At 51.5% G+C, this 15,287-nt stretch overlaps 1 protein-coding gene across 1 annotated transcript; it reads left to right on the top strand.

The window, feature by feature from the left end:
- The first annotated feature begins 26 nt into the window (after positions 1-26).
- Positions 27-13,627, top strand: MORF4L1 (mortality factor 4 like 1). Its single transcript, XM_058846489.1, has 13 exons — positions 27-177; positions 2,167-2,213; positions 4,274-4,341; positions 6,506-6,592; positions 6,792-6,872; positions 8,496-8,558; positions 9,076-9,101; positions 9,666-9,754; positions 9,858-9,959; positions 10,197-10,285; positions 11,333-11,505; positions 11,794-11,878; positions 12,951-13,627. The coding sequence occupies exons 1-13, from the start codon at positions 138-140 to the stop codon at positions 13,033-13,035; spliced, it is 1,035 nt and encodes a 344-aa protein (XP_058702472.1). The 5' UTR covers positions 27-137; the 3' UTR covers positions 13,036-13,627.
- The last annotated feature ends 1,660 nt before the right edge of the window (positions 13,628-15,287 follow it).

A 15,287-nucleotide genomic window follows, 5' to 3' on the forward strand; every position in this document is an offset into this window, starting at 1 on the left:
GCAGCCCCGCGGACTGCATGTCCCGGCATGCCCGAGGCGCGGCTGCGCGGCGGGGCCGGGCCGGGCAGCGCCGGGGCCGGGCCGGGCAGCGCCGGGGCCCCGCGGGGAGCGGCCGGAGGAGGGACCGGCCCTTATAAATGGCGCCCAAGCAGGACCCCAAGCCCAAGTTCCAGGAGGGTGAGTGCGGCAGGGCTCGGGGCTGCGGGCGGGCCGGGCCCGGGGCTGCGGCCGGCGCGGGGGCCTCGCCTCACGGGCCCGGGCTCGGGCTGAGGCGCGCTGGGCTCTCCTCGCTCCCTGCCCGGCCCCGGAGGTGAAAATAGGTGGGGAAGAGGAATTCCCGCAGCCTTTGTCTCCTCCTGACCCTCCTCTTTCCCCGCAATAACACGCGGGCCCTTCCCACCCCGCTATTCCAAATATCCTGGGTTTTCCTGCGCGGACATTGGAACTGCTGCAGTCCCCTCTGGATTGTCGGGGGGATTTATTTTAACGCGTTCGAAAGGTGGTTGTTATTTATTGTGCCCTGGAAGGGTGCAGCAGGATCCATGGAGGCACAGCTGGAATCCACATCTGCAGCAGAGCACAGGGTTTAGGTGAACGAAGATGAATTGGGCTTTTTAGGAGGATTTTCCTGCCTGTACTTTGATTTTTCGGTAATGGTCGCGGTTGAGAGTAATGTAAGTGAGATAAATAAAAATAGCAATGTAGTTTAAAGATGGATGCCCCCTCCCTGGAGTGTGCAAGGGCAGGTTGGACAGGGCTGGAGCAGCCTGGGGCACTGAAGGTGTCCTTGCCCATGGCAGGGATGATCTTTGCTTTAAGGAACAGTGTGTGGATGCAGGGGACAGCCCTGGTGTGAGGGAGCAGCAGCCTGCCGGGTTATCACAGAGACAAAGAGCCCTTTCTGCACATCATCCGTGTGGTTCTGAAAAATGAATGTTCCTCAGCAGCTGTGGGCATCTCTCCTGGGAAACACTCGGGGCAGAGGTGTCTCCCAGCAGCCCTGTGACAGGGAGGTGGAAATGTCACCTCTGCTTGTCAGCCCTCTCTGTAGGGACATTTTGAAATAAAAGCAGCGGCTGTGTGATGTACCAGGGCTCCGGGAGAGCCCTTCTGGGCCTTCCTCTTTGTTGATACACAGAGGCTGTTTCACAGTTTGCAGCTCATCTTCCCAAAAAGGTGAGGCACTGCAGCTTCCAGGAATATCTGTGTGGCCTCAGATGTGCCGTGTTAAGCACCCTGCAATTCCCACAGTGCAGCCACACTGTGAGACTTGGCCAGAGAGGAGATAAAACCAGGACAATCTCATCCTGTTTAAACCCTGGAGTGAGGAGGTTCTGCTGCTGCCCTGTCCCACAGGCTGGCTGGGGAAGCAGCCTGGGGCTCTCTGACTGCCCTGAACTGGGAACACTGGTGCTGCTCTTGCTGCAGGAGAAGGACAGGGGTGGCAGTGGATTTCTGCTGCAGGGTGGGCTCTTGGGGGAGTGTCCTGCATCACTGACCCTCAGGGATTTATCTGAGAGTGTCCTGCATCACTGACCTTCAGAGCTTTACCTGGGAGTGTCCTGGATCACTGACCCTCAGAGGAGTGTCCTGCACCACTGACCCTCAGAGCTTTATCTGAGAGTGTCCTGCATCACTGACCTTCAGAGCTTTACCTGGGAGTGTCCTGGATCAGTGACCCTCAGAGGAGTGTCCTGCATCACTGACCCTCAGAGGAGTGTCCTGCATCACTGACCCTCAGAGGAGTGTCCTGGATCAGTGACCCTCAGAGGAGTGTCCTGCATCACTGACCTTCAGAGCTTTCCCTGGGCCTGAGCCCAGCCTGGTGTGGGGCTGTGGCCTGAATTGGGGCTGGGGGGAGGTCTGGCAGTGCTGGTGGCTCAGGGAGGGGCAGGGATGTGTGGTTTGGTGCCAGGTGCTGCCCAGGTCGCTGGCACTGCTGTTTGTGTGCAGCTGCTCCTGCACTCCTCAGGGAGCTCTGCTCTGGCATCCAAATAATCACAGCCCTGATCCCCTTTGGTGGAGAGTGAATTTGCTGCTGCAGTCAGTTCCTGCCTTGGAGCTGCTCCCCAGGCCGCCCTGGGCTGGCTCTGTGCTGTTCCTGATGACACAAGTTCTGGAAAAGGCCCTCTGGAGCTCTGAGCTGTTCCTCTGCTTCCCTTGCAGGTGAGCGAGTGCTTTGCTTCCATGGACCTCTCCTTTATGAAGCCAAGGTAGGTGTGTGAGGCTGCAGGTGCCTCCTGCTGCTCCCCAGGAAAACCAGGCAATGTTTTTGTCTGCTGTGCCTCTAGATGGGACCAAGGACTGGAACTAGAATTAACAAAAACCTGTCTGAAATCAATTTTAAACCCTGGAGCTCTATTCCAGAACAATTTCAGGAAGCCCAGTGGCACGGTGCAGCTATTCTGGGAAGCTCCCAGAGGCTGTTAGAATATCCCAGAACACTGGAAATATCCCAGAACACTGGAAATATCCCAGAACACTTTGTGCCTGCAGGATTTGGTGCCTGAGCTCAAGTCACCTGCCCCTGGAGCTTCCTCAGGGGGAGGTGGCTGGCTGCAGCCCGTGTTCCTCCGCAGCAGCAGTGCTCAGGAGGAGCTGCACTGCAGTGACAGAGGAAGGGACAGTCCCAGTTCTGTGTCCCAGTCCTGCTGTTCAACCACAGGAGCCTGCAGTGCAGATCTGTGTCCCTGCTGCCTCAGGGTCACTGCAGGCACAGCTCCCAGTCCCTCTGAAAGGGCAGCAGAGGGCTCTGGGAGCTGTCTGGGTTGGGAGGCCTGGGGCACCTCGGAGAGGGTTGAAATCCTTTAGGATCTGTAAATGTTAACACAGGGGGGCAGGAGAAACACTCAGCTCCTCTCTTCAGGAGAAGGAGTTGTTGTGATGCTAAAATCACACCCAGAGCACTGGGAGGCTTTGGCTGCTCCAGACCATTCCCACCTTAGGGTTCCTACTCTGCTCCTTCATGTCTGGAGCAGGAAGGTTGTTGGGAATGTGTGACAATTCCCACTTTTTGTTGGGAATGTGTGCTGGGGGTAGTTGTGCCTGCAGAGGAGGGAGCCTCAGGCTTCTGCTTTTGAGATCACCCTGTGCCACTTGGACAGCCCAGGCTGGCCAGCTGTGCCTGCCCGTGCCACAACCCTCCTTTTTCCAGAGAGGAACGAGTGCTGCAGGGTCAGGCTGTGCCAGCTGGGTGCTGCCAGGGATTTCCCAGCTCACAAGTGGGTTTTGCCTGGCTGCTTGTACTGAGTGGATCCTTCTGAGTTCCTGCACTGACAGGAAGAACTTGCAGTTTAATTTTAAAAAAGGTTTGACTTGTTTATTTTCAGGGGTTTAATTTTAAAAGCTGCTTTGTCAGTAATAATGAATAACAACCTTGACTTTCTTCCTGCTCCTTTGATCTATTTTTTTCCCGTGGTTCTCAGTCCAGCAGTTGTTTTGTTCCTGACCACATCCTTGGTGTCCCACAGCAAGGTGGTCACAGCAGCTCTTTGTGTGGGAGCATTGTGAGCTCGTGGCAAACAGGAGCTGTTCCTGCATCTCTGCCATGCAGAATTAAAGGAGATTCACTTCAGGCCTTTCTAACCTCCAGCAGGGCAAATACTTTTCTACAGAGCTGTGTTTGAGTCATGCTTTGCTTGGTGCTCAGCCCCTTTATTGCCCAAAACAAGCAGGGACAGGCCCAGGCTGTGTGTGGCTGGGTTTAACTCCAGGATCTCAGAACAAGCCACTGCTGCTGCAGAGGATCCAGCAGGAGCAGAACCTTGGTCCTGGCTGCAGGTTCACGTGAGCCTGGGTTTAAGTTCCATGTGTGGCATTTTGCAGATGTTTCCTGAAGCAGGAGGTTCCTCTCTGGCAATATTTTGTAGTTGAGGTGGGTACAGCCCGGCGTGGTCTTGAGAAAATGCTGTGTAGCCAAAGGTTCTGCCCTCTGCAATGCTTGGAGGTGTCTCTGTGTGCCAAGAAAACACCAATTATAACTTCTGTGAGTAGTTTATACTTCAGTGGGTGAAAAACCCCTTTTAGAGAGGCTCAGATCTGGAGCCCTGCAGGTTTTACAGCAGCCTCATTCTGTCACTGCTCAGGGGACTGCTGAATCTCAGCACCTCCAGAACAGGACTTGAACTTCCTGGAGGAAGTGTTGAGTTGGTGGATTTGGTTTCTACAGCCAAGAGGTTCAGGGGCAGGGAAAACTCTGCAAGCTAAAACAGCAAAATTCCCTGAGATCTCCTTGTTTTCCCTGGGACTGACTGACCTTTCTTCTCTGTTCCAGTGTGTAAAGGTTGCCATAAAGGACAAGCAAGTGAAATACTTTATCCATTACAGTGGTTGGAATAAAAAGTAAGTACTGCATGGAATAAAAGCAGGATTTCTTTCCTTTCTAGGGAGATGCTTTGTGTGAGTGTGGGCAGCAGCACTGCCATGTCCCTGCTGCTGGCAGATCCTCAGGGACTGACCACAGTGGTTTTCTACCCGAGCTGGGGATTGATGTAACACAGAGAGAGCATTGCCAACCTGGCCATTTCCTGCAGAGCTGTCAGGAGCCTGCTGGGAATGCTCTGGAACGTTCTGGTTGTTCAGGGTGGGGAACACTGGAATTCCTCCCTGGCAGAAAAGTCAGCTGTGAGAAGTTCCTTGTTAGGCCTTGGGAGGAAGGGCAGCTCCTACCGAGGTGGGGCAGAACCTCTCAGATGTCCTGCCCTTGCCTCCTGGGCCAGCTTTGGCAGGGGATTTTGGAGCCCAGCTTGCTGGGGGCTGGCTGAGCAGCAGGTGTAGCCTGTGTTTCAGTTCCAGCCTCTCAGGTTAAAGTAAACTTACAGATACTCTTCCCTCCTGTAAAACTGGCAGGGTTCCAGGTGAGAGATGGCTGAGTGACACAGGAACCTCTGTGAAATAAATGCTGAGCCCATTAAAGGTGAAAGCTTCCATGAGGTTATTACGTTGATGTACTTTTCTCCCTTTCTTTGAGTTGTTTTCGACCTGTCAGTTTGAATTTAGGAAAAGTGGAGGGTTTTTTTCTAACTGATTAAAAACCTCAGCTCTTCAGACCCAAAGTCCCAGAGAGCAGTTTCCTGTTTGGTTTGGTTTCATTTCAATACTGAGGACTCTTAGTCACAACAGTCTTGATCTCTGATGTGACTAAAAGCTGAACCTGGTGTTTCAGATGTGACTTTTAATTGCATCCGCTCCCCCTCCTGCCAGAGGGGCAGGGGATGTCTCAGTGTAAACACAACACTTACAGGGCCATAATCACTTTGTGTGGCGGCTCCTCCTAACGAGGCAGCATCAATTTGGCCCTTCCTTCCCTTGTTTGTGCCCTGGAGGGGACCAGAAGTGGCGTCCTGATCCCGCTCTCCTTGCTTGTGCTGCTTGAGTTGTTATTTTTGCCTTCAAGCTTCCAGTTAAGGACATTAAAAGTGGCATTGCTGCAGGAGCCAGGGCAACACAGCCTTCATCTGGCCCTCTGCAGATGGAAGGGCCTGACTTGGGATTGTTTTGCCAGGGCCAACAGTCAGGATGCCAGAAAGCTTTGTCACCGTGGGGGCACTGAGGTGTCACCGTGGGGCACTGAGGTGTCACCATGGGGCACAGAGCTGTCACCATGGGGCACAGAGCTGTCACCATGGGGCACTGAGGTGTCCCTTGGTCACAGCACTTCTGGAAGGTCTCTCTCACAGCTGGACAGGCAGGAGTGGGGTAAGTGGCTCACAGAGCTGAGTGAAGCACTGCCCAAAGCCCAGCCTTTGGGCACAGCTGGAGATGTTTCTCTGCAGTTTGGAGATGCTGCCCTTGCCTTCTCTCCAGCCTCTGATGGTGCTCCTGGAGCAATAGTGATGCTCTGAGACTGGCAGCTGCTGAAAAATGGCACAGAGCTCTTCACAAGGAGCTTTAACTGATGTACTTTAGAATAGCTTGGCCACTTTTAATGTGTTTTATTTGAGATGTCAGATTGCTCAGCTGAGCCACTCTGTGTTGGAGTGGAATTCCTGCTGGTAACAGCAATTTCCCCAACACCTGTTCTCTTAAATTGTTCAGATTCTGCAAATATTCATGCCATCTTGGTTTCCTCCACAGACAGAAATCAGAGCTCTTCTCATTACAGTAAGATCCTATTGCTGAATTTGTTAACCTATAGAATGTTGGAATAGATAAAGGAAACTCTCTCAGTAACATATATATGGCTACAGATATCCCATAATTTTGTAAGCATTTTTTTTTCCCTGTGATTTTTCTTTTGAATTTTGAAATTTTTAATTTAATTCTCTCATAAAATTGCCAATCCTTCAAGTTTTGGAAGCTGGAAATGACAGAGGGTTACACTTCCCTAGAGAAATCATTCCAGCTGCAGTCAGTGGGGAAGGTTTGGCACCTTTGAGTTGTGCCAGTCTGACACAGGGCAGAGTTTAGTCCCAAATTCTGTGAAGCTTTTAATGGACTGTTGTGGGTAGAAGGCAATCATGGGATGGTTTTGAGTGATGATTTATTTATCTCTGTTTTTTTCCAGCTGGGATGAATGGGTTCCAGAAAGCAGAGTGCTCAAATACGTGGATACCAACCTGCAGAAACAAAAAGAACTCCAGAAGGCCAACCAGTGAGTAGTGGGGAAGAAGGGCTTGTCAGGGAATATTTAACATATTCTTATTAATAATTAATATAACAATTGTTATTATTAATAATATTAACAGAGCTCCAATCCAAAGTTACCAGGGGAAGTTACCGAGTTTCAAACCAAAACCAAAGAAGCTTCTTTTTCCACCAGAACCTTATTTCTGAATCTGCTCTGTTTAAAGGGAACAATATGCAGAGGGGAAGATGAGAGGAGCTGCTCCAGGCAAGAAGACTTCTGGTCTGCAGCAGAAGAACGTTGAAGTGTAAGATTCTTTTGATTTAAAAATAAAAAACCCAAAGAAGACAACCCAGCCCCAAACCCTGCCCAAAACACCTCCCAGCTTTTGGCTCCTCAGTTTTGTTTTTAATGGCTCAGCTCCATTTCTTGTGGCACAGCCTGGGCAAAAGCAGCTTCATGGTACCAAAAAGGCTTTTGTTAAAGTATTTCATTAAAAATGCCTTTCAGATGATGCAGAGTTAATGTTGAGCTGAGGTGCTGAGTAGACACATTCTGCACTTTTTGCACTCTGTTGTTGGTGACCTGACACTCAAAAAGTGGTGATTCCTCCTAAGTCTCGTACAGCTGAGTAAAATCAGTTCCTCTAAAGAATTCCCAGCTCTTCCAAGCGCTTTGGAATAAAATCTTTACAATGTCTCACCTTCTGCCATGGTGCAGTTGTCAAAGGAGCCTTTCTTTGGCTGGTTTTGACAAAACTAAACCAATAAATACACAATTAAAAGTGGGTTTGCATCCTGAGAGACCAGAAGCAAGCTCAAGCATTTACTAGGAAACCTTAATTTGAGCTGTGACTGTCAGATTTCCTTCACTCCATCCTTTAGGTGTTTCAGGGCAGACTTGATGGTAGATTTTCAGACAATCAGTCCAGCTCTGCTCATTTGTCATCTGCTGGTTTTTGGACAGGGTTTCACTTGTGGCCCTTAACTAATGGGATGTTTTGAATCCCTGACTTCATTTGTGATTCTGGCCTCCCTAAGGAGGCTGCTGAAGTGCCAGCAGCCCTCAGAGGTGGGTTTGGCAGCAGCCTCAGGCTGTGTCTCATTCAGAGCAGGTTTGGTGTGAAATGTGAGCCATGGCTTTGAGGGTGCAGCACAGCTGGGGACACGGAGCTGGGCTTTGCATCCTGGAGAGCTTCACTTTGGGATTGGCCAGGGCTGGAGCTGGCTCCTGGGCTGGGGAAAGGGGAGCCAGTGGAATGTTCTGGATCCCCTGGCTCTGCTGGATCCCCTGGCTCTGCTGGATCCCCTGCTCAGGTGCTCCAGGTGAGTTGTGCCAGCTCAGGACCGAGCTCCCCAGGAGCTGGCACTGCCTGTCCTCCTGCAGGTCAGACAAAGCCCAGCCCTGTGTGGGCAGCTGATAACAAGTCATTAAAACTTAATTAAAACAGGTCTCAATGATGACCAGCACTAATTTGGCTGCTTAAGGGGCTGTTTGAGCTGAGTGTCTCCCGTGTCAGGTGGAGGGAGCTGACTGTGGCTGAGTTTGACTCAGCTCTGAGTGTGTGTTGTTTGCAGTGCAGAATGATGCTTCCCAAAATACACTTCCAAAACAGAACCTCTGGATTGTGCCCTTGTGTGTGTGAGCTCACTGCAGATACAGAAAGCACTGCTGGTGAGGAGGAACTGTTCACAAAACTGTTCTAAAAGGGTAACACTGGTCCTGTGGGCCTCGGCATTTACCTTCTGAGCCCTCCTGCAGGCTCTGAGGGAGAGGTAAATTACACTCTACAGTTTATTCTTCAGATGACCAAGCAGGAGTGGCACTGATGCAAGCATGGCTTGTCCCCCAGGAGTGCTCAGCTGCCAGGAGAGCAGCTCTGGGGCTGTGGGAGGGCTGCCCTGAGCCTGTGTGTGTGCTCTGTCCACAGGTTTTTCCGGCGGGATGGAGCCCACACCGTTTGCTGCCTGGAGACCCCGGCCATCTCCACACGGTGAGTGAGGGCTGGCACACAGACTGTCCCCTCCCTGTCCCCCTGCTCCCTGGGAGCCCTTGGCTGTCCTGAAAATGGTACTAGATAAAGTTCTCCTGAATCTTCCCTCTGCTGCTGCAGTGCTAAAGCTGGAAGTTCATTTCCAGTCTTTTACTGGAAGTTAATTCAGATGAGTGAGGTTTTTCTGGGAATTCCCAGCACTTCTGTTTCCTTGTGCCATATGCTGCCTGAAATAAAACAGCTGCAAACCTCATGTAGCTCCCCAAGAGCACTTGGGAAGGACAAAACTTCCCAAAAATGGTGAATTCTAACCATTCTTATTCCATGAGGAATCTCGTGGTACCATAGCTCTGGAGCCAAGTTACAGCTTGTGTTTCCTCTGTGTGTCCTCAGCCAAACACTGCCCAGGCCCTGAGGATCTGCTCCCTGAAGGCTTGAAACATTTTCTGGCTTTCTGCTGTGGCTTCCTTAAGTACCACTCTCTTGACATGTGCAATAATTTGTGTTCTTCTTGCAGGAAAACAAAAAAGAACAAGCAGAAAAGTAAGTGTGTTTTATTTTGCATCTGAGTGGGTCTCTCTAGTGAGGGATTTGTAGCTGAAGTAAAACCTTCAACCTGTCCCAGTGGTTCACTGGCAGCTTGTGCTGTCCCTCCTGGGGCTCTCCCTGCTCAGGAAGGTTCACACTTTTCTGGTTGGTACAAAATCTACTTCTTTTAGTCTGTCAGGATTTTGAGCTCATGCATTTGAAAAGCAAATCTGCTGAAATCATTTCCTTAAGTCAAACTTAGGTTTTGTTACTGAGATGGAGATGTGACACAGCTGCAGAGCTGAGCTGCTGGGTCCCAAAAATCCTCCCCAAAAATGTGACAAACTGGTGTGGTGTTAGTGCAGAAACCTCCCTCAGATGAGTGCCAGTGCAGCAGTTCCAACTGGCACAAACAGGGGACTCCCAGAACACAAGTAATGTTTAAAACAAAAAAAAAAACCAAACAAACAAACCCCAACAGGTGCAAAGGTGACCTGAGAAAAATCTGAGCCTTACTTTGAAATCCTCCTCCTAAATGTTGCCTGCTGTTTTTCCCTCTGCTGTGTGTGCTGTGCACAGCTCCAGGCATTGGGGAGGGCAGCAGCACCAGCGAGACTCCCCAGCCTCCCAGGAAGAAGAGGGCTCGGGTGGATCCAACAGTTGAAAGTGTGAGTATTTTCCACTCCCTCCCAGGGATTTTGGGGTGGAAAACAGAGTGTTGTGCTCCCAATTAGTACCTGAGAGTAATTAGCCTGGCTTGGCTTTTCTCAGGAGGAAACGTTTATGAACAGAGTTGAAGTGAAGGTGAAGATCCCCGAGGAGCTGAAGCCATGGCTGGTGGATGACTGGGATTTGATCACCAGGCAGAAACAGGTACCTGTGGAAATCCTGCCCAGCCCTGGGGGACACCTTCCACTGCCCCAGCTTGTCCAGCATGGCTGGGTTTTTTTAATGCCCAGGTAAACTCCTGGAGGAGTTTCTTTCCCAACCTGTACCACCTTATCCTGCTGATTTCATCCTAGAAATGTCCTGGTGAGAAAGGTCCAGCTCCCAGGTATAAATGTGTGCTGGAATGAGACAAACTTGTATTTGTTTCATTTGCATTTGTAGCTCTTCTACCTCCCTGCCAAGAAGAATGTGGACTCCATTTTAGAGGATTATGCAAACTACAAAAAGTCCCGAGGAAATACTGATAACAAGTGAGTAGTGTTCACTGCCAGCCTCAAACCCCTCCTTGGCTGCTGTTGTTGGGTTGGGATTCCATGGAAAATGGAATAAGGGTGTGAAAACTGACCCAGCCCCGTGTCCAGTGCCCTGGTCCAAGCCCAAGGTGATGGAGGTGTTCAGAAATCCTGAGGGAGCAATTCCAAACTGCACTTCTGCTTTCTGGATAGGATTTCTGCTTCCCCACTTGCCCCAAGCCTTTTCCTGAAGGAAGCTGGTAGAAACTTCCCAGAAAAGCTGTGTGGGGTGTGCTCAGTGCCCCTGGGCTCCCTCACAGGGCCAGGGGCTAGGGAGGTGCAGAGGACTCGTAAATACTCAGATGAACAAAGCTAATTATTGTTTGTAATTACCCCAGCAATCAGCCCTGAGCAAAACAAGGTGTGTTTACTCTGCAGGGAACTTTCCTGTTTGAAAGGGAGAACAGAAAGGGGAAGTAATTTTCTTCCATTCAAGAGGAAGCAGATTATTGACTTGTCAGGGTGTTTTAACCTCCTCTGATGTAATTGTCCTGATGCCTGTTCTAAATTTGTTGGCAGGGTGTGGTGAGGGTTGTGCTCCTGTCACTGCCAGCTCCTGACCAGGCTGGGTGAGGTTGGAGGCCTGCAGGAATCTGTCAGGAGAGGCCTGGGAGGAAGGGAGCAGGTGCCTGGAATACGAGGGGCTGTGTCCCCCTGTTGGGTGCAGTTAACCCAGTGGTGTCCTTTGAAGCTGGGGTGAGCTCTGGGTGACAGCAGGAAGCTCTGGATGTCCCCAGTGCTGCCTGTGCCATCAGAAGGGCTGCTCCAGGTCTGTCTCTTGGAGAGGATGACTGAGAACTGCTGCTCTTGGTTTGCCTAAATCCTGGCTCACTTCAGAACAGGGAGGTCTGGAATTGCATCCCTCCCTGGGGCTGTAGAGTTTAAGGTCTCCAGACAAATTTCCATGGGAGATGTGAATGCCTGTGAAAGGCCCTCCCGATTTTGGTGGTGTCCCCAAGGCCAGCCTGGCCCTGGAGCAGGCCTGGCAGAGCTCTCTGTCCCCAGGGAATACGCTGTCAACGAGGTGGTGGCTGGGATCAAGGAGTATTTCAATGTCATGCTGGGCACTCAGCTGCTCTACAAGTTCGAGAGGCCCCAGTACGCCGAGATCCTGGCGGATCACCCGGATGCTCCCATGTCCCAGGTCTATGGGGCCCCACACCTCCTGAGGCTCTTTGGTGAGTGCCAGCTGGGGGATGAAGAGCTCTGGGAAGGGTTCAAGTGCTTATTTCCCTCTCTGGAGCCTGTGACAGGCAGCTCTAAAGTGTGGGTCCATTCCCTACCTGTGTATCCAAAAGGCTCAGAGCCATTGTGGGGTTTGGGCTGGAAAGGAATATTTCAGTTCTGGGTGGTTTGGGTGAAATTGTGGATAATTGGAATAGATTCCTGGGCTGCTTTTCTGTGTGAAGTGGACTCACAGAAGGGCTTGAAGCAGTGCTTGTGACAAGTGTCCTTCCCTTGAGCAGTGCGGATCGGGGCCATGCTGGCCTACACGCCCCTGGATGAGAAGAGCCTGGCTTTGCTCTTGAACTACTTGCATGACTTCTTGAAGTGAGTACTTGTGAGGTCTTCCAGCAAGAAAGAGGAAGGTCAGGGAGCTCAGGCTGTTGTGATGCTGCCCCTTTCAGTGAATTGTTGTCTCACTGGGGCCTGTGTGTGGGATCCTGCCCACGGCTGCGCTGAAGCCTCTCAGACTCCACTTCCCTGGCTGCATTAATCTGCACTCCTACCCTGTCCCATCTGCTCCTCCTTGCAAAAGAAGTGCTTCAACTTTTATTTATAGCTGCTAAAAAAAGCAGATGATAATTCCAGCAAGCTATTAAATTACACAACAGTTAGTCAACAACAACTGAGCAAATGTTTAAAAACTGATGAACTTTAGGAATGTTATTTCTGGGACAGACTTTGTCACTGGGGCTTTAGTGTGCCCTGTAGCCGTGGGATGGTTAGGAGGAAAACATCCTGATAATAATAAAACACTTCAATGTGAAATGAGGTGAGCTTTAAGGTCCCTTCCAAGCCAAATCATTCCATGATTAGGAGCTATTGGGAGCTGAAAGCAAACCCTCAGTAAATCCAGGACGGCTCTGCAGCAGGGCTTGACAGGAATCAGCCTGGGAGCTGAGGAAATCCTGCCCTGGGATAGCCCTGCTCTTTTGGGGCAGGCTGAGGTCACTGCAGGTGCTGAAGAGCTCTGGCTGTGAGGCAGAAATGTGAGCCCAGTGACCAGAAATCCTGAACCCATTCCATGAGAATTAATGGCACACAACCCTTACCTCTGGCCATTCCTTGTTTTGCCACCCTTGAGGGTCCCTGTTTGTGCAGAGCTTCCTGGTATCGCTCTTGGTACAAGATCTCAGATCCCAAGGGCTTCCCCCTGTTCATCCTGAGCTGCCAGAGCTCACCTGCAGCCAGAGGTGCCTGGCAGCTCGTTGGGAAGGGATTTTTTGGCTGAAGTGCTTGGCAGAGCTGGCGTGAGCAGCTGTGTGTGGGGCCGGTGCTTCTCAAAGCCTGCAGTGTGTCTGGGCAAACACCTCCTGATTCACAGACTCACTGAGCAGCAGAGGGTTTGGGCAGGAGGCCATGTAATGTTTTTATGTTTTTATATTTTTATATTTTGTAGATATTTAGCAAAGAATTCCTCTGCGTTGTTCAGTGCCAGTGACTATGAGGTGGCCCCTCCGGAGTACCACAGGAAAGCGGTGTAATCCCGCTTTTCCATGGAGCCAGGCTTGGATCCTGCACCACTGTCCACTTCTGCATCCTGTCCTTCGCCTCCCCGTCACACAGCTCCTGCAAACATGAAGTGAATAAAGTTGTGTGTGTGAAATGGAACTGCCACATAAGTCCAGAAGATTTCTCCTGTGGAATTTCTTGTCCTGAAGTGGAAGCTCAGAGCTCCCCAGAGCTCTGTGGCGTTTCTGGCTTGGTGTTTGCATCGCTGGGATGTAAAGGAATGTGTTCTGGTGTGTCATTGTCTGAACTCAGTGCTCGTAGGGCTGCTCTCCCCAGAGGCTTGGCCTCGCTAACCTGCTTTATTCCATAGTAATGACAGAGCCACGAGGCCTGTGTCACCTGTGCTGGTGCTATTGACTGTCTCACTCACCCCAGTGACTTTTTGATGTTGGAAGTTCAATGTTTGGTTCATAAATGTCTGCTTTTCATGGGGTAGTTGAAGGACTGTGACTGTTTTTTTATATTCTAATGATAGGAAAATGCATTCTCATCTCGTAGTGTTTGGAAATGTTGGTCTTTCGCAGGGCTGTTTTACAGATCTGCAAATAAACTTTTTTAATTTCAGATGTGGTTTCTGATGTTTGTGTTTGCATCAGGCTCTGCTGTGTGAGTGTCCTGGCCAGGCTGATCAAGGCAATGAGGGGTTTGGATCTCTCAAAGGCATTTGCGTGACTTGGCTCTGAGTAGCTGCTCTTTGCAGGCAAAATACCAGGTTTTAATCACAGATGTCGCTGCAGGAAGCCCCAGTGGCCAGGGAGCTGGGAGCCATCCTGGCCCAGGTGCAGCTGGGGTGGGACTCTGAGCCTTTCCTGCGGGGGCTGAGGGGCAGGAGGGTCCCACACTGTCCCCAGCACGGGCTGGGCTGCACATTCCCTGGCCAGGAATGCAGCAGGGTCCTGTCCCACCCTGCCCTGTGCCCTCCTGGGCTGAGCACAGCCTGCAGAGCTGCTGGGGCTGGGATGGTCCTGTTGGATAAGGAGCTGTTTGAAAAAGCAGCAGGATGTGCTGTTACATGGAAAAAGAACAACATTGAGCAATGGGCTGAGGGGAAGTTGCCATGGAAACTGAGGCACGGCTGGGAGCAGCTGTGGCACTCCCAAGGCGGGTTCCCACTGGGAATTGTGGCCAGGGCAGGCAGGGAGTAGGGAAGGGGCACTGTGGGTTCCCTGCCCAGCTCTGGGCTGGAGCTGTGTGGGAAGGTGGGTGCTCCTCTGGCTCCTGGTGCTGTTCCAATCACTGCCTGCTCGCCTCAGCATTGTTAATTAGCCACTTCTCATTATTTATCCTGGCCATTACCCGGAGCCAGGATCATGTTCCAGTCTGAACAATGGATTTATCCTTTGCCAACTACCCCAAGAGTGAGAACAGCCTTGTGTTCACTCAGTGCTTGTGTTCACAGAACAGGGTTTGTACCAAGGCTGTTGGGAGCTTCTGGTGATTCTGTTTCATGTGGGAAGGTCCCTGGGCTCCTGCTGTCAAACCAAGGTTCCCAGGGAGAGGACACCTGGTGCTTTATTGCCCCTCCAAGCTGGGAGCCTCTGCTCCTTCCAGCTCCTCCAGGAAAGGGTGAACTCTTCCAGGCTGGCCTGAGGCAGGAATCCTTGGTACCCTTGGCCCCCACGGAGGCTGGGTGTGCTCAGGGTTGTGGTTCCTCAATCAGAGCCGTACCCCGTGGAGGAGCTGAGGGGTTTGTAGAGCAGGAAATGAAATCTTTGCCAGGATGGACTGCTGGAGGCCAAGCCCCGTGCCCAGGAAGGAAGGCTCTTGGAAGTGGAGTCCCTGGCACAGCAGCCTGTGACAGCCTGGGGGAGCTGAGCTGGCCGAGCTCCCTCCTGGGAAAGGCTTTTCACATGGAAAATGATTGTGAGGAATCATCACCGTGAGGAGCAGTGATGAACTGTCCCTGTTGAGGTGACCTCGGCGGGAGGGTGGCACCATGCTGTTCTTGGGGTTCCAGCTGTGCCATTCCCGATGTTCCAGCTGTGCCATTCCCAATGTTCCAGCTGTGCCATTCCCGATGTTTGAGCTGTGCCATTCCCAGTGTTCCAGCTGTGCCATTCCTGATGTTTCAGCTGTGCCATTCTCAGTGTTCCAGCTGTGCCATTCCCAATGTTTGAGCTGTGCCATTCCCAGTTTCCAGCTGTGCCATTCCCGGTGTTCCAGCTGTGCCATTCTTGGTGTTCCAGCTGTGCCATTCCTGATGTTCCAGCTGTGCCATTCCCGA

This window comes from Poecile atricapillus, chromosome 11 (assembly GCF_030490865.1).
Source record: "Poecile atricapillus isolate bPoeAtr1 chromosome 11, bPoeAtr1.hap1, whole genome shotgun sequence".
Lineage (NCBI taxonomy): Eukaryota > Metazoa > Chordata > Aves > Passeriformes > Paridae > Poecile > Poecile atricapillus.

What these genes read in the sequence shown, in the direction of transcription:
- MORF4L1 (XM_058846489.1), top strand. Translation starts at nt 138, where the DNA reads ATGGCGCCCAAGCAGGACCCCAAGCCCAAGTTCCAGGAGG. An exon ending in ACCCCGGCCATCTCCACACG is followed by an intron (nt 8,559 to 9,075) that starts GTGAGTGAGGGC and finishes TTCTTCTTGCAG; the next exon opens with GAAAACAAAAAAGAACAAGC. An exon ending in AAAAAAGAACAAGCAGAAAA is followed by an intron (nt 9,102 to 9,665) that starts GTAAGTGTGTTT and finishes TGCTGTGCACAG; the next exon opens with CTCCAGGCATTGGGGAGGGC.